General features: G+C 39.2%; 1 protein-coding gene across 1 annotated transcript in view; it reads left to right on the top strand.

Annotated features, from left to right (window-relative positions):
- VAT1L (vesicle amine transport 1 like) overlaps nucleotides 1–23783 on the top strand; it is a 51313-nt gene that overhangs the window by 4482 nt on the left and 23048 nt on the right. The window contains exons 2-7 of the mRNA XM_051629593.1: nucleotides 2414–2543; nucleotides 7026–7241; nucleotides 16009–16151; nucleotides 18006–18109; nucleotides 19345–19400; nucleotides 20821–21015. Of these exons, the coding sequence (XP_051485553.1) occupies nucleotides 2414–2543; nucleotides 7026–7241; nucleotides 16009–16151; nucleotides 18006–18109; nucleotides 19345–19400; nucleotides 20821–21015 (844 nt within the window). The remainder of the gene's footprint in view (nucleotides 1–2413; nucleotides 2544–7025; nucleotides 7242–16008; nucleotides 16152–18005; nucleotides 18110–19344; nucleotides 19401–20820; nucleotides 21016–23783) is intronic.

The raw sequence follows: 23783 nt of genomic DNA, 5'->3' as shown, positions 1-23783 counted from the left end.
GTTCTATTTGTGTTGATAAAGATTGTTTGTATTTGGCAGGTAAAATAAAACAACTTCTTTCTGTTCTTATTTGAAAGTGGAGAAAAAGGGAGACAAATGCATGTATGCAAGTACAGCAATGTGACAAGCAATATGACATATAGGAGATTAAAGATCAAATGAATGAAGAAGAATCTCTGGCAAGTGACTGGAAATTATTAGAAATGCTGATAAACACTCTGTTCCAGCTAGTAATTAAAATGATAAAAACACGTGACTTGAGTATTATGTACCTTGTGTAGTTTGTTCTCCTTATCACACCTGTTCTTGTATCAAGTCTTGTAAGCTCATTGGAATAGAGATGAACTTCCTATTTTATGTAATACTTCTGCCTTTGTTGAGAATAAAGACAGAGGAAAGAGAAATTGAACAAGAACAGAAAGGAATTGTCAGTATTATGTTGTTAGATGCAAAACCGAGTATATGTCCTTTCAAGAATTGTCTGACAAGTTATTTTGTAAGAATGTTTCTAGAAAGAGCTGCAATAATGTATTTGTAGTTGCTGTCACTATCAAATAGCTGTGGTCTTTGCCATGTCCATCTGTCTACTTGTTGCCTGCTTGTGACCTCACAGTGTTTATTCCTACCCAGATTTCTGCCTCATGGTTCTGCTTCTGGCTGCTCCGTCTTGGAGCAACATAGAAAAAGTTGACTTTTTCATGCTCACAGTGTGGAAAGATGTATTCAAGCAATCACTGAAGTTAATGTACATGGACAATGGTTGTCACCAATGTATGTTGTGGGATTTTGGTTTTGTGGTGGTTTGGCTTTTATCCTTCCCCCCCCCCCCAACCAATGACTGCCTTGCAGGCATTTGGTTATTTGGAGTTCCTCTTTCATTATCAATGTTACAGCGGTGATGAAGGATGCAGTCTTACCCACTGCACAATAAATCACCTTTCCAAAATAGTTTCAAAGTTCCCAACTAAAGTGTGCCAACACCTTCCTAACCTCCATATGGTTAATGTTATGAACTTTCTAAATGAGCATGTTAAGGTTTTGTTTGGTTACTTAGGTTTTTATTTTTAATTTTTCTCCTGAGTTTGTCAGGCTAGATTGTCAAAGTCATGTTTTTAAAAAATATTCTGTACTCTTGCTTTGAGAGAGCTATTACTGTGGGTTCAGATTCCTCTTAAATCCTCCACCATAATTACAAATATTTACATTTGGTGGAATTTCACTTCCTCCCCCCCCCCCCCCCCTTCAGTGACCTACATTTCATGAATGCTGTCTTGTGTTCCTGCTTAGGCTGTGTGTCTACTCTGTCTGTTCTGTTTGTTGGGTCTGTTCCATCTGTTTGTGTCTTGATTGGCGTCTGACTAAAGCTCCGTCTTACAAGTATTTGTGCACATCAGTAATTTTGTATCCATGCAGTTGCTGGTATCAAATGCATAAGTGGAGGGGAGTTAGTATGTAGCAATTTCACTTAAAAATAAATACAGGGATGTGTTTTAGAAAAATGGATTAATGATGAAGATTGTTTTAGCTAGTTAGGAGTTTCAGAAGTTTTAACTATGGCAATTTTGCTAGTAATCAGTATATGCAGGTAGTAGATAAGCTGCACCTCTTTTGGTTGGTGTTTTCTGGTTGTTTGGTTTTTTGGGGTTTGTTTTGTTTTGTTTTTTGTGGCTGCCTAGAAAACCACAAAATTTTATTTGATAAAGTTGGATAGCATATAAAAGACAAAGCAAAGATGCTTCAAAATTTCTGCAAAACTAAGACTACTGGAGAAGATTTGTATTTTTTCTGAGCAGCAGCCCTGTGGTCTCCAAAGACCTAAATAACCTCTGCAAAACTATACAAAAGTGATCCAGGAGGAACAGTTTTAACACTACAGCCTATCTGATAGTTAGAAAGCTCATGTCAAAGTCTGAACTCCTGCCTAGGATGTACACAGTTCATTCCTGGAGTCACATCAGAGGTTAGGACAGTTCCAGCAAGTTGCTCTTGATCCAAAACATCTATAATGTGTGAGGTTTGGGGTTTTCTTCTTAAATTGAACTGGGTTTACTTGCCAACTAGTAATGAATTAATAGAAATCATAATGTTTCACTATACTGAATTTTTAAGTGCCCATTGTGGATTTCTAAACAGTCTTGTAAGCTTTGGGACTAACAACAGATGTGGTTGCCCTGCATGTGTACCCTTCTGTGGGAGGCTAGTCCAGCTCAGTGTAAAAGGGGTCGGTTCCACGCATGATGGATGCTGGGTCCCTCTTGTGCTATGGAGCCCAGCTTTTTAATGCTGCCCTGGAGTTCTCTAGCTTTCCCATCACTCAGGTCAAGTTTTCCTACTCTGCTTTTATCTATGGTAATAGTATTCATTTATTTATTTATTTATTTATTTATTTATTTATTTATTTCCTGTTTTACAGTGGCTTGAACTTTATTGATTTGATGGTGCGACAGGGGAACATTGACAACCCTCCCAAGACACCACTTGTTCCTGGGTTTGAATGCTCTGGAATTGTAGAAGCTCTCGGAGATAGTGTGAAAGGATTTGAGGTAATATTTTCTTTATTTTCAGAGCAAGAGTAAATAATCACCAGTTCACCGAGTATGTTGTCCCTAATCGCTTCTAGTCTGCCAGTGACAGCAACATTCACCACCCTGTTGAGATCTGAAAGGGCAATTTTTCTCTGCTGCTTCCCAAGCATGACAATGTCCTCTTGAATTAGTTTCTAAAGCCAGCACTGTCATCTCCTTGAAAGTCTTCCTGAAAAGTCACTTGTGCCATGTGCATATCCTGATGGCTAAATAGGAACTTAAAAGCATGACTGATTTGCTTTGGGAAAGTAAAAGAAATTGATCAGGTTTCTTTTCTAGGCCGTTTTTACTGTCATCATTGCTCTGTTCCTCGAAGCCCAGAAACTGCTAATTCTGGTTTCAGCTTTTGATTCTGAGTTAATGAGACCCACGTCTACAATAAGCATTACTTCTTACAACCATGTGCAGTCATGAGACGCAGATAAAATTGGGACCCTGATTCTGGGACCTTACTTATCCTGATGACTCAGGAAAAGGTTCCACTTCACCTGACAGAATAGTGATAAATGACAAATAGTTAAAGTGTATAATAAAGCTTTCATAACTGATTGGCATTATGTACAATTTGGTCTTGCTTATTACAAATAAACAGCATTCTATCCTGCCTCCTATTCCATTATCTATGTTACACATCTATATTCCCCCCAATCTTTCACTTTATTTCCTTAGTAGCTAGAAAAAAATTGAAATAAAACCTGAGTTAACGCGTGTCAATCTCAGCTATTTGCCAAGTCAGTCAAATCCTCAAGTAATTGTATTTTCTGAATTATTATTGTATCTTGTTCTTAAGAAGGCTATTACTTAGAATATTTTTATTGAAAGGTTAAATTTTTGCTCTTCTAGAAGAGCTGTAAAATTTCTCAGTCAAGTGGAGACAATGACAAATATAGTTTCTAGTAGGGTCTCAGTGATGAGCTCTGCTTAGGACATTTCTCTGTCTTCCCTCTCCTGCCCCATCTCTGCCTTGAAGCAAGTCATAATCTTCCAGTGTCTCTACTGCTTCAGTTGTTCTGGTCTAGCGTCTTTGTTTTATAGTTACACCCCATTCTATGAAAGGGCTGTAGAAAGACTCTGCTCTAGATCAGCATTATCAGTGTAAAAGTTTTTGCTTAAAGAACATCATGAAGCTACAACTTATAGTGCTTTTTGAATAACATTGCACCTGACTGAATATACTGAGTCTCTTTTGAAGTTACATCTTTGTTCTGTCTATAGAATATGTCTGTGCTCTGGTGTACTCCCCGAGACTGAAAGAAGCCATAGCATTTTGGTTTTTTGCATATAACCTGCATAGCCACGGTAGCATTTGAGTGCTCTAGAAGAAGAGCTAACACTCAGAATAACTGCTGTGCACAGGTATGAGGTCATCATGAGGAGGATGTACCATGAGGGAGATGCAAGGAGGTTCTTTCAGTTTCTTTATGGATTTCTTGCAGAGAATAGGAGCACACAGATGCTTGTTGTCTCCCTGACATACACTATTATCCCTAGAATCATAGAATCATAGAATCATAGAATCATAGAATCATAGGGGTTGGAAGGGACCTCGAAAGATCATCTAGTCCAACCCCCCTGCCAGAGCAGGGTCACCTAGAGTACATCACACAGGAATGCGTCCAGGCGGGTCTTGAATGTCTCCAGTGAAGAAGACTCCACAACCTGTCTGGGCAGCCTGTTCCAGTGCTCTGTCACTCTCACAGTAAAAAATTTTTTTCTGATATTCACCTTAAACCTCCTATGCTCCAATTTGTATCCATTACTCCTTGTCCTATCACTGGTCATCACTGAAAAAAGCTTAACTCCATCTTCTTGACACTCACCCTTTACGTATTTGTAAACATTGATGAGGTCACCCCCCAGTCTCCTTTTCTCCAAACTAAAGAGACCCAGCTCTCTCAGCCTTTCCTCATAAGGGAGATGTTCCACTCCCTTAATCATCTTTGTGGCTCTGCGTTGGACTCTTTCCAGCAGTTCCCTGTCCTTCCTGAACTGAGGGGCCCAGAACTGGACACAAGACTCCAGATGCGGCCTCACCAATGCAGAATAGAGTGGGAGGAGAACCCCTGTCCACAGTGAAGGCAGGAATGACAAAGATTGCACCCTACATCTTCTGGCCTTCTTTCCCTTTCTAGATCTCTTCCAGTTCAAGTCACATTGAAGTTGTGGGCATCTCATGCTCTGGAAAAATATCTTATTGGCCCTTAGTCTGGTACTACCTGAGATACTGCCAGCCATTCTTTGTGTTCATTTGCTGTGATTGCATTCTTGTATGACAAATGACAGCACTGAACAGCAGTTCATTTTGACAGCAAAGTGTAAGACCATACTTTACTCAGAAGGAAAGCCTTTTTATGGAATCGTGGTATAATGCCTGTTCCTTCTCCCATTACAAAAAAAAGCTGATTTCTACTGAGCTCAAATGTATCAAGCCTGATTTCTCTTTAGTTGTGGGGAGGATTCTCAGGAGCTAAGGCCTTACCTGACATAACGACTAGGTTCTGTGTGGTGTTTGTGGTAAAATCTGGTATTTATTATTACTAAGTAATCCATTTGGGATCACCAAGAAGTACTTCTCTGCATTGTTTTGGTAATAATTTATTTTGATTTGCAAGGATGTAGTAGGACATCTTAGCATCTTCACCAAGGACTTCTAGAAGACTAGATTTTAGATGCTTCTTTAACAGGATCAGGGATCCACAGAGTGGTTACCAGTGAGGTATTGTTAATTTTAATGTTTTTCAAAAGGAGGAGGAATTTAGGTGAAATTGGAATGACAGTTCTGTTTCAGCATCCTCATTCTAAAAGAGTCAAACCCTTCAGATCTGTCAGCAGCACCTTTAGCGTTTAGCAAACCCACAATATCCCAAAGCCAAAGTGATGACAAGTACTTAGGAGACCAAAATGTTCTTGTGCTATAAATGTTTTCCTGAAAGGAAAAGCATTGTGCTTTACTCCATTGCTATAGAATATAAATGAAATAGTCCAAGAATAACCTGTAGTATTTCTAAAGCATTAGTGGGTATTAGTAGAATGTAAGGTAGAGAATATCAGGCAGATAAGCAGAGGTGTTTGAGAGGGACAGCTGCTCTTAGTTTTAGTTAAAACACGAAGGTCTGAAGTTCAATGCTATTCCTGCCTTAATTAGTTATACTGTAGGTCCGTTGAAGAGCTCCTTCCACGGTTAAGGATGTTGGTTTTGTTGCTGTATTATAGAAAGGCAAAGAGATCCAAAACATGGTGAAAGATGCATATGGGCTGAGTGTGTAAGAGTCATGCATATGAAGCTTTTAAAATACATTGGCCAGATGTTTGCTCATTGTCACTCTCCCTAGTAGCTCCACCAGACCAATTTCTACTTTTATGTGAGCGTTGCTTTCCAAGTCTGGTTGTACCCCTGCAGGAACCCCTCAGCTCCAGTTGTCTTGTTATTATTCTTGTCCATCTGTGGGGAGTCACTATCTCCACTTTAGAAACCTGAAGCTACAATGAAGGGTCGTTATACAAACATGAATTTGATGTGCCTGGCCTTCTGAAATGTTCCTAGGAACAGCCAACTGTATCTGATATTAACATAAAATGTTTAAATCTCTATAGTAAATACTCTTTCACTACTATATATTTTTCAAAGAAATTTTGTACAGAAAATTTGCATTCAAAGATGACAGTTCATTGCTCCTTTAGATCTTCTCAGATTCACTTTGTAGGCTTAATAGTGCCTCAGAATCCAGAGGTGTATTTTTGGTGTTTAAGGTGTCTTATTTGAAGGTGCAGGATCAGCTTTTGCTCCAATGCATGGTTGTAGAGATGACAATCATGGAAATTTATTAGTAGAAACAGTTATTAAGATAACAAAAATAGAGAGTGGATACAGATAGTGTTATCTTCTAAATGAGAGCTTTCCAAACTCTTTAATGGTCTATGTACACCAGAGTACAAGGCCTCCTGTTCTCAGTCCACAGAGAGGAAAAGGAGCTCTAAATTATTGTAAAGACTGAGAAAGCAAAGTGAAAAATATCTTAGGTGTAGTTTTGTTTATTCTGTGCATCTCACTGATACATTTTTCCTGTGAGCAAATTTCCTCGTTACTAGTAAGAATGCTGTTTTCATTGCTTACAGGCCCACTTGTTATTTAGGAGCTCTGCTAGCAAAAGATGGTCTGTATTAGTGGTCATGTAAGACTGCTTCATTGGAGAAGCAGTGTAGCAAAAAAGAAGAGGTGGCTTTTTGTTAAATCCAGCTTTTTAAATAAATACAATTTAAAAATGTCAGAAGCCCAAAGCTGGGCAGTTAAAGCACTATTTTGCCAAAGATGTGGAACACTGTTATCTTCACAGTCCATGACACACAGCTTCAACAGAAGAGCTGCAGGTTTTACAAGTTGCTCTCTAGAATCTCAATTGCAGCCATATCCTCAATGCTGTTTTCTTCCCTTTTTTGTAGATTGGAGACAGAGTCATGGCTTTTGTAAGCTACAATGCGTGGGCTGAAGTAGTGTGTACCCCAGTAGAATTTGTCTACAAGATCCCAGATGACATGAGTTTTTCTGAAGCTGCTGCATTTCCCATGAACTTTGTAACTGCCTACATGATGCTCTTTGAAGTTGCTAACCTAAGAGAAGGCATGTCTGTGCTGGTTCACTCAGCAGGAGGTGGAGTGGTAAGTTGGAACATTTTTTACCTTCCTGTCACCAAGTGACTGAAGCAGTCTGCATCTCGATTTCTGAAATGAACCAGAAACCATTGGACAATCTCTAAGCTTGTGCAAAATATAAGATGCTGACAGGGGAGTTTGTTTACATTTGAAATTATGCCATCATTTTCCATAAGACAGATTTTATGAGCTGAGAACAGCCTTTCATATTAGAGTACCTGTTCTGTTTTCCTGTTATGCCTATTTATGCTAAACTACTATTCTGTTGTCTACTGAGGACTGGTCGGCAGCCCAAAAAACCTTATCCCTAGTTCTGTGCCCTTAGACCTTCTCTCAGGTTTTCATTTAAAAGAAGGCTGTAATCAAAGGAATAAATTCATGAGTTCACTGTACCAAGTATTTTTAGCTAACGATAATCCTACTTGCAGTAAATGGTCCTCTTGGAATACTTCTTTAAATGAATGGAATTTATAATCGTATTATGCTTTGGCACAGTACAACCTCCAGCGTTATGGCTGACTTTATTATTCTTTAATATGAAATCTTTTCATGTGGAATTTAGGACTGCTAAAGCAACATGATGCCACACATCCAGGGAGAGTGTATATTCTACAGGAATCAAAGGCTCAGCTTTAGCTGGAGGGCCATTTGCCCAGCTGACAGCATACATACCCAGGCTGAGCATACAGAATTAGCAAAACACCCACAAGCAATCCCTGCACATATGCATGTATCTAGAGAAAATGAACTTCCAATTAAGATAAGTGTCCTTGTTAAATTTCTTTCTTTCTTTCTCTTTTCCTCTTTCTAACCTCACTGTCTTCTGCTATTTCTTCCGCCTCTTCCTGAAGCACTATTAATGCTCTACCAACTCTCACATAGTCTTCTTCACTAGTGCCCAGCGTCTGTGCTGGACTGTTCCTGTAAGGAGTCCTGGTTGGCTGCCAGGAGAACAAGGAGAAACTAGATCCATCACCTGCTAAGCAATTAGAGTTTCCAAGGGAAAGACCAGAGATACAGGAAGAACAGCCAAGTTGGAGTCTCTCTCTCCAGATAGAGATGCTTGACAGAGACTGGCTCTCAGCTCTCAACCTGGACAGTGAAGTAGGCTAGAGAAATTATAGGGGCCTTCTAGGAGAACATGGTACAGGTTCACAGTTGCATTGCTTGATTCAGTCAGACTTGAAGGAGAACTGATACCTTGCAAAGCATCCTGCTATCATTGCTTGAGCTGCTACTGACCAAGATCTAACCAGAGCAAGGGTTGTCATACACTCTTTTTCAGGCTGCTGCTTGGCAAGACACTTAACACTTCTGCTTAAACTGTTATATTAAGTAGCAGGGCATATAGATAATTAACAAATGATATAAATGTGTAATATAAATGGAATTTAAATGCTTAAAGCTGTGGAAATACTTAGGTGTACTTCTGAACTGGTTGCTAAAATAAGGAGAAAGTCAGCTAACACTGAATTTCAAAAACTTCCCGTTATCCATACATCGAAATTATGCTCAGAAATATGAGTTTGCAAGAACACATGACTTACTGTAGGACATATATTGGCCTGTCTTAACTGTAAAATGCTGTAATTACTGTTTGAAATTACTGTAAGACAATGCTAGAGTAGGTCCCTTCACAAATGTACTCCCATGTTTTTTTTCAAATGAAGAAAAGTGAAGAAAATACACTGAGAAAACTGAGCAGTAGCATGTACCCTGCTGGGACTGATCTGCTGTATGAACAATTACTTCTTTAAAATAAAGACTGGTTAAGTCAGTGCATTCAGTGCAAGTCACAGCAGAGGCTTGTATGAGATTATGAAGTTGCTCCCAAAATTACTAATGTGAACTTGTAAACTGTATCCCACATTGGTTAATTAGTACAGATACAGGACTGTTGTATTTAAAAAAATAATAAAAAACCCCAACAAAACCAAAGCAAAAAACCTTAGGCTTTTCTCTTCTAGCTTCAATAAACCCAGTCTATATCTCTGTGGTATCTACCTGGAAAATGAATGATTTCAGGGATTCTAGATTTGTGAGAGGCAGCCATTATGTCTATTTGCTTATTTGTTTGCTCTTTATGTACTTCCTATTATGAATATCTAGAGCACAGAGCTTTGGTCACTTACCAAGATTGTGTAAACTCTTCAATTTCATCACTTAACCCTTCAGACACAAGACAGAATTATTAGCTAATTCTTTAGCATTTCAGTCTTACAGATGCTAAAATTAAGCTGCCTTCCATGTGGGAGCATCAGTTGCTATCCTGAAGCTATGATCTAACCTTCCCTTTTAGGCTCAGCACCAGAGGAAGTGCAAGCAGAGCAAGTTACAGATGCAGCTCTCATGTTTGAATTTGAAGGGTAAATCTGACTTGGCAACAGATTTAGGTCATCCTGGCAGGATTGGTTACTGCTTGGCAGGAGCCCTCTTTTTTATTGTGCTTCTTCTGCATAAATTGCAAATATTTGAGGATGTGTTCCAAACTGAATCGCTGAAGTGGTGATATTTTATCTGACAAAGAAATGGCACTCCTTAGTAAATCTAGTCACCCACTATTGCAGGCAGCATACAGGAACCCTCTCAAGAGAATTATAAAACTTTTTAAAAAACAAACAACTGTGTGTTTATCATTTCAAATTCTCTCTGCTTTGTCTCTTGGTGAGAAACCTTTCTCAATTTCCAGCTGATGTTGTCCATTAATTAAAATTAGTTGTTCTTTCCTCTCGAGGCATTTCTTTCAGAGCGTTTTGGTAGGATGGATGTGTGTTTATGGCTAGAACAAGCTCCGAATAAAATCTCTCCTTAGCCTGTATTTTTCAGGCTGAAAGCAGGTTTGCTAGTTCACGCCCCTTTTTGGTGAGGTCAGATGTCTGTTTTGTTTGGTCATCCATCCTACAGACACTGATCCAGGTAGATACATACATATTTCCTGGACTCTGAGCTGGCTGGCAGGAAAGCAGCAGTAAGCTGGTATGAAAGCCAGAGCCTTTTAAAGTAGCTTTCACAGTATCCTTGATCCTTTCAAACATTGTATGGGTAGACTGAATTTAGGTCTATCTGTACTTAGCAGGTAGGAGCACATTAAATAGCACTCCTGTGTTTAAGTCAGTCCTTATTGAATGTGAATAATTAGAATTTACTCTGGTCTTCTGATGATCCTGGCCAGCATGCTAGACAATATTTACTACTTCGCTGAAATCTTTACCATTTTCCTATTAGCAGATCGTAGTTGTTCTGCACTTGATGAATACACCCCAAGTGCTTTCCTCGTATTTCATTTCCAGCAGCCAAGGAAGGGAATAAATCAGCTCACACAGAGATCTGTGTAACGAAGTGTAGGCTGTTTGAAGTACCCAAGCTGTCTCAGTTAAATCGGGACAGGGGATCTCGAGGCTGAGCTGCCCTGTGCTGCTGAACATCTCTGAAGCAAGGGATGTGCTCCCTCAGCAGCTTGGGAGAGTCCCCGTGCCTCAGTCTGTTTCCAGACACTGCTTCCGAGCTAATCTGTTAGTCAAACATAAAAGCCTGGGCAGTCATACACAAACAGCACTTTTCCTGACCAAAGCAGGCTGCAGCCTCTGAAGGCCTTTCTTTTTGCCTCTGGAAGCCTGGCACTTCCCAGAGGACTTGTCCTTTCCCTGAAACCCCTGCTGTGTCATGTCACACATGGGCAGTGCTTAACACTTCCTTGGCTGCTCTGCTTTTCCAGATGGAGCTGGTATTCTCCAGGTGAGGATCGTGGCTGGGGTCTGTTGCTGCAGCTCCACTGAAGTGAAGTGGATTTAAACCAAATAGAGATTCAGCCCTCATTTTTGGATGCACCTCAGCTGCATGATTTTGCAAGGGGGTAGGAAAAAACCCACCCTGGTAGCTGTTGCAGAAAATAAGATGTTTTGAGGGTAAAAGAGATAATTATCTCATGGTGTGTTTTTCTTCCTTTCCCTGTACTCCCAAAACTTATTTGTGGTGCACTGAGTGTAGTAGGTGCTGCCTTCTAGTTGCTCAAGAATTGCATTTTAGTTTGTCCACTCTGCAATGTTCACCTTAGTGCTTGGTTTCCAATTTCCCCTGCTACATTTGGAAAAATGACACCTTTAGGAGATGGAGTGTTGTGTATATGACTTCTCACGCCAGAGGAGTTTTCCTTGGTGCCAGGAGATTAGTAGATGTCTTCTCTTTCAGTTTTATTCCTATGTTTGTGTTGTGTACCACCTTCAGATACAGTTATGTGGCATCAAAGCACTTTGGAAATATGGATTCTCCTCACGTTCAGTTCCAGACAGGTTTCTTGTGCAAGATTAAGTCTGATTTTGGTTGTTGTGGTTGTTTTTTTTTTTTTTTAAATGCTGTAGCACCTCTGGGCTGCAAATATATCACAGAAAAGGTAATTTCTTACTGATGCTATTGGTTCTAATAGATGCAGTTTTACAGGGTGGTATCTTTTAGACCATTTGTTCTCTCCTATAAATCTGGGCTCAGCTTACATAATAGCATAAAAAGATGATTTTCTGAAAGTATACTGATCTATAACTGCTGGAATTCAGCATGCACATCACACTCAGGTCTAGCATATGCCAATAGGTCAGGCCCTTTCAGAAATCCACTGACTTGTACCCATTATTCATATTTCATCCAGCAAAACTGATAAGTATTAATAAGCTAATTAGAATAAGTTTTCTTCTCTTGTGCTTTCTATATTGACATTTAAATGTCAATTTTTTTTATTTTTTTTTTTTAACTTGCAAATTGTTTAAATGCAGAGAGCAGGCTGTTCCACTTTTACTTGCTAAAAATCTAACTTTCTGTTTTTATGTGATGATCTTGGTATGAGATGTTTCCAATCCTACAGGTTTAAAGTTGTGTTTTAAAACAAGGGAACGTAAAGAATATAAATCTTTTACTGGATCTAAAACTGCTATAAGCATAACCACTTGTAATAAATTCTGTAATAATCCTATACGTTGATTAGGTTCAACACATTGTTTTTAAAAATTGACAGGATGCCTTGAAAAAGGGACCCATCAAACAGACTTTGGAGCTAAAGACACAGGACTGCTATGTGAAATCCAGTATTAGGAGACATGCTTCATTTCCACAGAATGTTCTAATCCATTTTATTAATTCCTTCCCTCTGGGGAGAGGGCTTCCACAACTTCCCTGGGCAACCTGTTCCAGCACCTTACTATATCCCCATGGTGAAAAATTTCTTCCGGATGTCTAACTTAAATCTCCCCTCATTCAGTTTAAAATCATTACCCCTTGTCCTATCACTACCCCCTATGGTAAAAAGCCCCTCCCTGGCTTTCCTGTAGCCCCTTCAGGCACTGGAAGGTGCTATAAGGTCTCTCCAGAGCCTTTTCTTCTCCAGGCTGAACAGCCACAACTCTCTCAGCCTGTCTTTATAACCGAGGTGCTTCAGCCCATTGATCATCTTCGTGGCCCTTCTTTGGACCTTCTCCAACAGCTCCATGTCTTTCCTGTGCTGAGGACAGCAGAACTGTACACAGTATTCCAGGTGAGGTCTGACCAGAGCAGAGTAGAGGGGCAGAATCCTCTTCCTGGCCTTGCTGGCCACACTTCTTTTGATGCAGCCCAGGATGCAGTTGCTCTCTGGGCTCCAGCGCACACTGGCGGCTCATGTCGAGCTTCTCATCTACTACCACCCCCACATCCTTCTCCTCGGGAGATTGTGATCTGGTTTTGTCCAGGCAGAAGGAGGCAGAATAAAAGGGTGAGAGTGTGCAGTGGGAAAGGAGCCAGCGTGGATACCTCACCTGCCCCTTCACAGAAACCCTTTGTGCTTACTTCATTTGTGAACTATGAACATTCCAAACACCGGGGCCTCACATACTTGCAATTAAAATGTATAGCACTCTAAACACTAGCTACTAATCCAGAGGTAGCCAGATGACTTGGGGGATTAGAAAAGAGACTTAAGAGTGACTTGCATAGCCACAGTGCTGTTTTGCAGCTTAATCAAATTCCACAAAAATTAGTGAAATGTTTGGGTTCATAGGTTGAGTTCAGTTCTCTTGTTTGGGTGTGGAAAGCATGAAAGATCCTATATCAACCTTTATTCCAAGATTTCTGAAATACTAATACTAAGAATACTGTGCACAAAAATAAGTAAGAGATCATGTTAAATTAAGAGAAGGCTCTAGAAGAATGTTTTGTGGAGTTGCCTCAAAGTACTTCAGTGATGTTATTCATCCAATTATAAAAGTACTGGTCATATGAGTCAGTTTTAGCCTTTAAATATCTACAGAAAGCTGGAAAGTATTCTGATCTGGGATTTTAGATAATCTTATCTCTGTGGGGAGAGTGAGGGGTGTACTAACAGGTTTGAGTCAGGAGGAAAATAGGTTATGAACATCTGAGATTTTTGTGCATTTCTCCTATTCATCTGACTGTCAGTTTGTTAAACGTTAAATCATCTTCTGCCGGATAAAAATCAACATGTTTTCTACTCTAATATTTGACCTTCTAAACATCCATTGTTTTTCATTCAGGATATACTCATCCCTCATCTTCCCAAGTTAGACTGAAAATGCAAAAAAACTACTTAGAGAATAGATCAATGATGTCAGAATTTCACTCAGCTAGCATAGATTATAAAATACTGACTTATCTAAATCCCTGTGGGTGATGGTTTTCTGGGACACGCAGAAAGTGAGAAAAGAGGTTCACTAGTGAAAATTACTAAGAAAAGAAGAGATACAAAATCCAGATTATTTTTTCTTTTAATTTTATGTTACAATATTTGTGGAGGCTAAAACCTGTGCTTCAGGATGAGATGGTAATAGAGAAAAGTAGTATGAGAAGAGTGGAACCTTTTCTGCTCCCAGAAGACATTAGATCTTGTGAGATGAGGCCCCTCAGGAAGGATTTTCCTAGGATTTCTAAGAGATTAGGGATTTCAACCCAGGAAAATGGTAGATGATTTTAAAAAGAAAAGGTCATTTATGTTTGGTATTGAATTACCAAGCTATGAATCAGCATTGATACCTGGGTCCAGCTATAAGCTTCTCTGAGCTGTAGGACCTGTCATCCAATTTGCTGTGATATTCCATTTCTCATCTGTAAAGTGAGAATGAGAATGCATCCCTTCTCCTGCTCTGTTCTTTGTCTATTGGTACTTGTCCCAAGGATCACATAAACTGTGCCTTGCTCTGTAGCTGTTTACTGTCTAATAGGAAACCAATCTGAAACTCCTGGGTGCCACCATATATAAATAACAATAATATTGTCCTCTCTGGCAATATTCAGCTCACAGGATTGTCACTAGTAATTACATTCAGCAATATATGTGAGGATGCTGAGACCCCAAGGGTATGCAGGGTTATCTAATTATTCTACTGTAAATAAAACCCAAGCACTGATTACTGGTATTTACATACTAATAATCAGGATTTCTGGTTGGAATGAACAGAAGTGTGTTTATCACTGGATGATTTTACTGGTCATGCGTACAGTTTACAAATTAAAACCTTTGGCTGTAAATATAAGTAAGAATCTGCTTCATTTTTAGACATTGTTTTTTAGAATGACAGTGTCATTTCTTGCTTCTGGGCAAATCCATGTAACCATGATAGCTCCAGTGGAATAGTGTGGTTACAAGAGGCAGGATGTGGCTGCCAAAAGCCTGTCTTCCATCTGTTAGTGTGTTAAGAGTAAGAACCCAGGGTTGTAAAAAGATGACCTGTTAAGATCTTTGTGAAATCTAGATGGCTCAGCATTTATGCAGTGCTTCCCTTCTTCTCTAAGCCTCATGAAATTAGAGGTTAAAACTTAGAAGTTAAAGCCTTCTGAGGTCTGAAGCTGGAAAGTCAAAGACATTTCAATGCACGGTTTCTCTAACACCCCAGGTCCTGCCTAAACACTGACATAGCATCTGATTGACTCTGCTTGATTCCTGCCCAGGCTGGGGAGCAATATACACTAGGAGAATCCTACAAACCATCTAGGGCATTTTATCCCCTTTGATGGTAGTGTTACTCAAGGCTATTCCTACATTTTGAGTAATCAGTGGTAGTTATTGATAAAGAGGTAAACCAGATGTGCTTTCGGATGCAGTATTTTTATGTTGTCTTTTTCTCCCATTGAAAATGGGATTGCTTGAAAATGGTAGTCCACATGTTGTCCTGGGCCTGAGTACACTGCACCTTCTGCATTAGGACTGCAAAAACTTGAAGCATAAAAACTGTATCTGAGTACCAGAGGAGCTACATACATTTTAATTATCTGCCAGAAATTCTGTTTTGGTAACAGGTGCTGCAAGGCCTTCCCTGTGAGCAGAAAGGATTGGAATCACATATGGAAGCAGTCAACACACACTGTTCTGGGGTGTGAAGTGTGAAGGGGACTGCTGAGGTTACTCAAGAGCTCTGGGAGAAATGCACTAGAATGCAAGTAGCAAACGTGACATATTTCCCAGAACTCTTTGAGTAATCAATTTTGGTGGTCCTGGTGATGCTGTTTCCCTTAAATTGCACTGCTTTTGTTAAAAGATCAAGAGCTCTATTCCAACACAATTTTTGAAACATTAAATTACTTCTTTCCTGCAGTTGCTTTGTCTTCAGAATATCCTTTTGATTTTAAATACATTTTTTTTCTGTGGCTGAGCTGCATTGCACTGACAAGAACTTAGTTTGGAAAGTCCTTGCACTTGTTTGGTCTTGGATTTTGCTGTGTCATGAGTGAATTTGCAGTTGGAACATCTGTCAACCAATTTCTGTGTCAGTGAACTAACATAATAATATGTTTGCAGGGTCAAGCTGTTGCTCAGCTCTGTTCAACTATTCCAAATGTTACTGTTTTTGGAACAGCTTCATCTTTCAAACATGAAGCAATCAAAGACTCAGTAACTCACCTGTTTGACAGAAATGCAGACTATGTTCAAGAAGTTAAAAGGTAATCTCTTGTTTTCCTGAATAAGGGTTGTATCATATCTGGTAAAATACTATGACAGACACCAGGCTGATCATATTTGTGGAAAGAGATTACATTTGTGAATTTGAAAACTGTCATTTATTCCAGATATTCCATCTGTCCACTACAGGGGACAATAAAGCAAGTATCTCCCTATTTTGTATACACAACATAAGCTTTGTTAGTCCATGTTCATACTTGGACATCTGTTGTAAGCCAAGTAAATTAAGTGAAAAAGAATAAAGGTCTTAACAGAAGGATGTACTTTCCAATTATCTGCATATGCAGTAGCACACTAATGCACCAAGTAAGATATTGTTAGTGGATCTGTTAGCGTTCCAGGTTTTGGAGTTCTCTGATGTTTCTATCTGCTTGGGTTTTTATCCTCTGCCAGGGATTTCTATTGGTGCACATGACGTATGTTTTAATTTCAGATCCTTAGATTTTGTTTGTTTGCTTTTAGATTAGAATCATCCTGTTGCCTTTTGAAGTCATCATGTGCGTTTCTATTTAAATTATTTCAAATACTTTGTTTTCCAATTTTTCTAACTGTTTTTAGATACTGATGTTGATGCAGGTGAAAAAGCTTCAGAGCTGATAAGAAAATCTTAGTAAAAACATCTTTTTGATTTTACTTGTCAGATGAATAAGAACAGTGTTCTCCCTTCATCTTGAATCTGTCAAAATACTAGATTATGAAGCGGGGTATAAAGCAAGAAACTTCTCAAAGGGACACCTCAAGGTAGTACAGATGACAGACTTCCTGTTAGTGTTCCTCAGGGTGACATGTGAAGTCTTGGAAGTTCTGTTAGTAGCCCTCACAGAAGGCCTTCAGTATATAGCAGAGCTTTTGTCTGAGCTGTTAGCAATCCAGACTGGTCTGGAAGGAGAAAGCAGGGTGTCTTGCTACTGCTTCTGGAGCACTCCCAAGAGTGCTTAAGAGAACAATTGAAATGATCAATCACAAAGGATGTTTGATATCAAAGGAAGATTTTTCCGTATGGGAAGTTTCACCAAAAGATATAGGACTTGTCCAGCAGATGACACCCCTACCATTTTGTTATAGCTCAGAAGAATTGCAGCACATTTCTTCAGCACTTTGATAGCCTTTCTCTCAGGGAAGTAAACGTACCTGATGTTTTGCTGCCTCTCAAAAGACTGAATTCTAGCAATCCCCGCTTTACAAACTTTGATTCAGCAGGAAAGAACATCTGGAAACATTAATCAGATTTCAACACCAACCTTCATCCTAACTCTTGGCAGGGACAGAAGATCTGATCTAGAGGGGTATGTGGTGTGGGAGCAGAAATCAATGCTTAAAAAAAGGAGTAAAGCCTCTTTAACTTCTGGTAACTTTATGATTGCAGATAACGTTGACTGCTTCTGCCCTTCATCAGGACAATTCCCTGAGAAGCACCCCTGACTCTGTGTAACAGACCATAACTATTGAAATCAAAATGAGACCTTTTCATTTTGATTTTCATTTTCATTTCATTTTTCATTTTGCATTTTCATTTTGATTTGAGAAAGTAGAAAAAAAAGTACAGGTGATAATTCTGAGAATGCAAAAAAGACAAATTTAATTTCTAGGGGAACAAGATGGTTTCCCACTCTTCTAAGCCTGAAAGGCTCAACAAACTGATGTTCCAGCACTGAATGACTTTGAATTGTCCTTTGATGAAGAGAAAGTTTTCACATATTCAAAGTTTCAGCCTTACAGTCCTTTCTGAAGTATCTGGAAAATGCTAATATTACGTTAACTATCAGCTTATGTCTTGCTGGCTGACCAGTCTTGTTGATCTTACTGCAAAGTGAGATTTCTGTCTTGCTTTTCAGAATCTCAACAGATGGAGTAGATATTGTTTTGGACTGTCTTTGTGGAGAAAACACTGGGAAGGGCCTCAGTCTTCTCAAACCACTTGGGACTTACATTTTATACGGTGAGTGGGAAAAGCCAGGTACATATTTCAAAACTAAAGCTTTGCAAAGCTTAAAAAGCTCTTAAAATCACCCATGCTGCTCCTTCCAGAACTGGAGACTGCCATGCTATGCTTCCTTAGTTCAACCATTTCCAATCAAGGATTTGGTGAAGCTGAGCACAGACTAAATTGTTGAGAAACAACAGGCAGTACAAAAGAAACTAGTAAAAAAACCCCTGAAAAATAAATAAATGCAAAAGTGAAACTGAACATATATCTCAGATTTTAAATATCTTTGGATGACACAGGAGAAGTGTAGGAGAAAGCTTCGATCTCTCATTCTACACACCATAGGAATCACAGTGTGGCCAAGGAAACTGTAATATGGTTCTTGTGGGAGGGAAGCTTGGAGGAAGATTTCAGGAAGAATGCTATGGTTTTTAATTGACACGTCTCTGAGGAATTCAAACCCAGACTTCTGTTCACAAATTTCTGTTCATTGGAATGGACTGTTCCACCACATACCAAGCAAACGTCTTTCCTGCAATTCTGCCAGGTTGCCATGTGTGTTGATAAAGGAGTCCAAGCTTCTGTAGGACAGCTGGAAGGACTGCTAAACTTCTGAAATGAAGAATATATCTGTATCACAGTGGAAGGTGTAGTGGCATCAGGGATAAGCATGCCTGCTTCTTTGGGCTTTCATCTAGCTGGCAGGGTGGCAATAATGAATGCATTGGCACAGGGATATTGTCTTGAACTGTACAAGCCACCCTGATCATCTGTTTGTAATGAAGTCCCTGCCAGTGAGTTCTCATTGCACTTGTTAAAAGTTTGTAGTATACAATGCATCGATGTTCACACATGTAGGGGTCAGATGAATGTATCTTTGCAGAGGAAATAACACCTGTGTCATGAGCACTACTAAATAATAGTGTGTCAGAGACACATGACATTTTACTGCAGAGGAGAGAGCTATAGAAGACTTTTGGTGTTGAGATGTCCACCAGCACTTAACCTGTTCCTGGTTTAGGGAGATTTGATAGATTGTATTTGTCATCTCAGAATACCTATAAACTTGTAGGACTTGGTCACCTTTGTTAAGTATTTCCAAAGTATAAGGATGTCTACTAATCTTTTAAACCTGGGGAAATTAATTTTTTTCTTAAACATGAATCATGGAAATGCTTTTACATATAATAAATGGCCTGCTTGTCAGCGTGTACTAAGCTGTGTGTGAATGTGCTCATATTTTACAGGCTCATCTAACATGGTTACTGGGGAGACAAAAAGCTTCTTCAGTTTTGCAAAATCAGTAAGTGTCCCAGTGCTGTGAATCTGCTCTTTCCTCTAACTTCTGTCTTTTCTGCAGCATTTTCATCTTTATCATTCTCCTTTATCTTTAATAAGTTGTTACTTCTGATATTGCCAAAGAGAGTGTTTTTCTGACCACAGTGTGATCTGATGTGTTTTCTTCCACTGTGACAGGAGTTGGATCTGTGTGCAATTGCTAGCTGTCAGACATGTATCTCTTATACAGCTAAGCTTGAAGTTAGGCCGCATTATTTATTTACTTATGGGAAAATATCATGTCCATGGATATGCATAACAGGACCCTGTATGTTCCTCATATCTGAAAACACTGTCAGGACAGTGCAGTGAATTAAAGGAGATGTGTTTCTTAAGATGGGGCTTGTGTCCAGTCGTTTCCAGCTTTTCAGAAGTTAGTCCATGCAGAAAGGCATTTTCAGTTCTCTAAGTTCGTTTCAAGTGTCATCAAAGAGATGATGCTGTTGCCTTTGTTCCCTAATTGCTGATGTCAGCAAATCCAAAATGGAAATGTTACCTTTTTTTTTCTTCAGTGTACTACACCAACAAAAACCTGCTCAGAAATCCCAGAGAACAAAGAAGAGACAAATATATCAAATAAGCTGCAAGTGAGAAATAAGCTAACCAGGAGTGCAAGTGATTGCTTCAGAAAAGAAAAAGAGAAGTCTTTAAGATCTGTCATATGATTTTCTGCCAAGAGCTCATTTTCAGCTTCCAGCAGAAACCTCTTCCCAGGAGAAATTACCTTCAAAAGTCTCTATGTAGCTGAAAACAAGATAAATCAAATACTGTAGCAGGAAGCTATTCTTTGCCTCCTACATTGTCTTAATGATTGTAGTGGCACAGTCTTTGTTGTTGTCATGTGTCTGTGAACTAAAGATAATCTTTACTATGCAAATTGACCCATTCAAATAAAGCTTGCTAGGAAGTGGGATCTCAGTCTCAAGGATGTTCTTGGGTTAAATGAGATAGTACAAGGCTTGGTCAAGTATCACAAACATAATAATAGGCAAAAAAAGTAAATGGAAGCTGATAAGCAGTGCAGGAGTTGCTTGTGAATATTAGAGAAGCTTGCATGACTCTCTTGAAATGATTAAAAAAAAAAAAAGAGTTGTAAGAAGGGAGGTCCAAATTCCTTACTTTTCTAGACCCACATCCTAAAACCAGATCTCTTCACCATTCTTTGAACACCCTAATCTCATGCAACACAGGTCTGTTTTATTTCTGTATGTCAGTCAGATGCATACTTTTTTTGCCTCCTCCTTAAATAAAATACTTATTGCTCCTCTTGGCTGTTAATTCAGATCTGCCAGATGAGTTGTGCATGACACCTGCCCAGGCAGTTCTCTTGTGAACATTTCTTGAAAAATGTTTTTCTAACCCTGCTGTTGTTGTTTCCTTTCCAGTGGTGGCAAGTTGAGAAAGTAAATCCTATCAAGCTGTATGAGGAGAACAAAGTCATTGCTGGATTTTCCCTATTGAATCTACTATTCAAACAGAATCGAGGTGGTCTGGTCAAGAGTGTGATGGACAAACTCCTAAATCTGTATAACAATAAGAAGATCAAGCCTGTGGTTGATTCGTTATGGGCTTTGGAAGAGGTAGGAGCAAAATTTCTTTCCCCATTTAGAGGTTTCTGAAATATATGGACTTTTAGGTGCAAAATCAGATTTAAATATGTTTTCATGTTATTAAAATACTCTGCTTTTTCGTATGTTCACTAGTTGTCTCCAAAGCCCATCACACATTTCTCTGATAAATACTTCTGGAGTTTCAAATGCTCTGTGCAAAGTTGTTGAAAAAAATAATACTAAATTTGCTTTTTCAGTCTTAGAAAATTGTTTCTGTTTCCTAAGTGCATGAACCATGGCTAACAAGTGTGGTGTGAAATGCAGACACTGTAATTGAAAACAACTTAAAATCTACTCTGAGGAAAAGATCTAATACAGAAGCTTTAGTCTCAGTCTTATATTAAGACACTGGAACAGGTTGTCCCTGCCCATGCAGGGGGTCGGAACTAGATGATCTTTAAGGTGCTTTCTAACTCTAACCATTCTGTGTTTCTATGACTTGTGCTAGGAAATTGTGGAAGCCTGGAGGTTTTCAGGAAGTAGTAACATTGCATTGCGGACAGCCAAATCACAAGTAACTTTTAATGTAAGCTAAATTTGCAGAGTGTAGATATTTTTTTTTGGTTCTCTTTTCCCCTCTAATTGCTCAGCTCTCCATAAAGACATGTAAAGAAACTAATATGATCATAGCCTGGGCAATTATAAGCCTCATGACCAAAGCACTGTTTCTGAGACCTTCATAAGATGCTGATAAATGAACGTGGAAGTCTGAAGAGAAATGAACATATAAAGAAAGTGTGATTATTGTAGCACTGCCAGATTAGTATTTGTGGTTTATTTGTTTGTGAAGGGCACTGAACCTGCCCCATCACTTAAGATGTGTGAGCTATAAGAGCTCTGCTGAATGTGGCTTGTGGTTCTGTCATTATATGGTTGCTATTCTCAAGGTGCTGCCAGAAAATTCTGTCCGTGTTTGAACACATTAGCTGGTATGACCATGCATCCATGAGGAAACAGTAACCACCAGCCTTAATACATGAATAGTATTGAATTTTATGAAGATACTGAATGCTCTATGGGCAGGATTTTGCACCCAGCACCACCATTGCCATGGACACAGGTAAGGATCTGGAGTTGCGTGGTGGTGCTCCACAGCCTCCAGTTCTTGGAGCAGGACACTGGGACTTGTACGTGCCTGGTCCAGGTTGTATGGCAAGGTGTGTGCTGCCTCAGGTCATGCTAATGTGGGAACTGTATTTCTCTTCATATTATCACTAAATCTGCCCCCGTGTACCCCAACACACCATGTCATGTGGTACAGCAGACAGAAACGGTCCTGGATGATATGGGCTCCATTTGTTCCTTAGCAGCAAAACAGAGAGGAATGACAACGTCCCCAGGAATCTCCTCCTGTTTCTCTAAAACATCTACCTGAGGCCACAGCATCACTGATAGCAACTCAGTAACACATTGGGAGTTTACCAGCCCATGGCATGGGAGTGGCATTCATCTTTTTTGCTGATTTTCACCATCAAACTACTTAAGGGAAGGCAGATGTGATAAAGAGCAGCTGGCTCAGGCAAGACAAAATCCTCTGCTATTGTCTGAAAGGGAGAACCCTTTGAAGAGCATTGTAAAACAGAAATGGGATCAGATTTAGGTTCTTGATTTGGGTTTTAAAAATTTAATTATTAAATAAGCTTATGAACTATTTAAAGGCATCTTGCAAATTCTTTTTAAATATGTACTTTTTAGGTATCGATGAGTAAGAAAAGGATAATTCAAATAGTAACAATAGTTTAAATCTTAAGTGAGGACACAACATGAAAAATTACATGTCAGGCTGATCTTAGTAGTCAACATGAAGAGAATTTGTTGGAAGACTTCTGTTTGATCACATTTCATCTAACATTTGGCAGTTACACATACCATCGCTACCAGTAGATTGTGAAATGTGTAAATACATCTGTTAAAAAGCACAGTCTGGAAGACTACAGCTCATTTATCATGCCTGCTCACTTTCCATGAACTAGCTGTTAATTTATGAAGAAAATGTCTGGCTAGTATCCTCAGGGATGTTGCAGTGCTAGAGGTGTCCTTAGCTAATAGCTGTGTTACTGAAATATTACTCATTTTGAGCATATATTTTTGTGTGTATAAAAATAACATGGAGTGGACCCTCTTGCTACAGGTTCACTTGCTGCATGATAACTCCAAAACTGAGGACTTTATGTTGTAGTGCTTGTGAGAACAGCCAAAAAAACCCCTTCTTCCCCAGCTCCTTCACCCCCTCCCCTCCCAACTAAAACATTTATTTGTTCTAAAAGCCTGGTATGGTTCCTTGAACAGCATCTATGTCTAAATACTTTCTGGAGGAGTACATAGGTTGGATTTAAAAGAGTATTCTGAATATTAGAGAATATTGTAATTGCAACAATTCTTCACATTTTAAAGTTTTTCAAGTGGCACCAATACAGGGTTTAGAGAAGGTTATTGGGTTCCTGTTTGTCTGTTGCATTGTAGCGTAGGTTAAGTGATGTCGAGGTGATTGTTGAATAATATTCAAGGTAGCAGCACTCAGAAATTGCTGAACAGACTTAGCTTGATACTATTCCTGTTGAACAATGAAGGTTTATCTGGCTGTCAGTGAGATCATTCTAATTAGGATACAACCCCTTCCAGTGCTCTGATTTTTCTGTTTTAGGGCCTCATCCAGAGGCTGTGGAAGACAATGGAAGGACTTTGTGTTTCACTGGTCTCTTTTTTTTTCTTTTTTTTTCTTTTTTTTTTTTTTTTTT

Source organism: Apus apus, chromosome 11, assembly GCF_020740795.1.
Source record: "Apus apus isolate bApuApu2 chromosome 11, bApuApu2.pri.cur, whole genome shotgun sequence".
In the NCBI taxonomy this organism is placed as follows: Eukaryota; Metazoa; Chordata; class Aves; order Apodiformes; family Apodidae; genus Apus; species Apus apus.
This window is presented reverse-complemented; position numbering and strand designations above follow the sequence as displayed.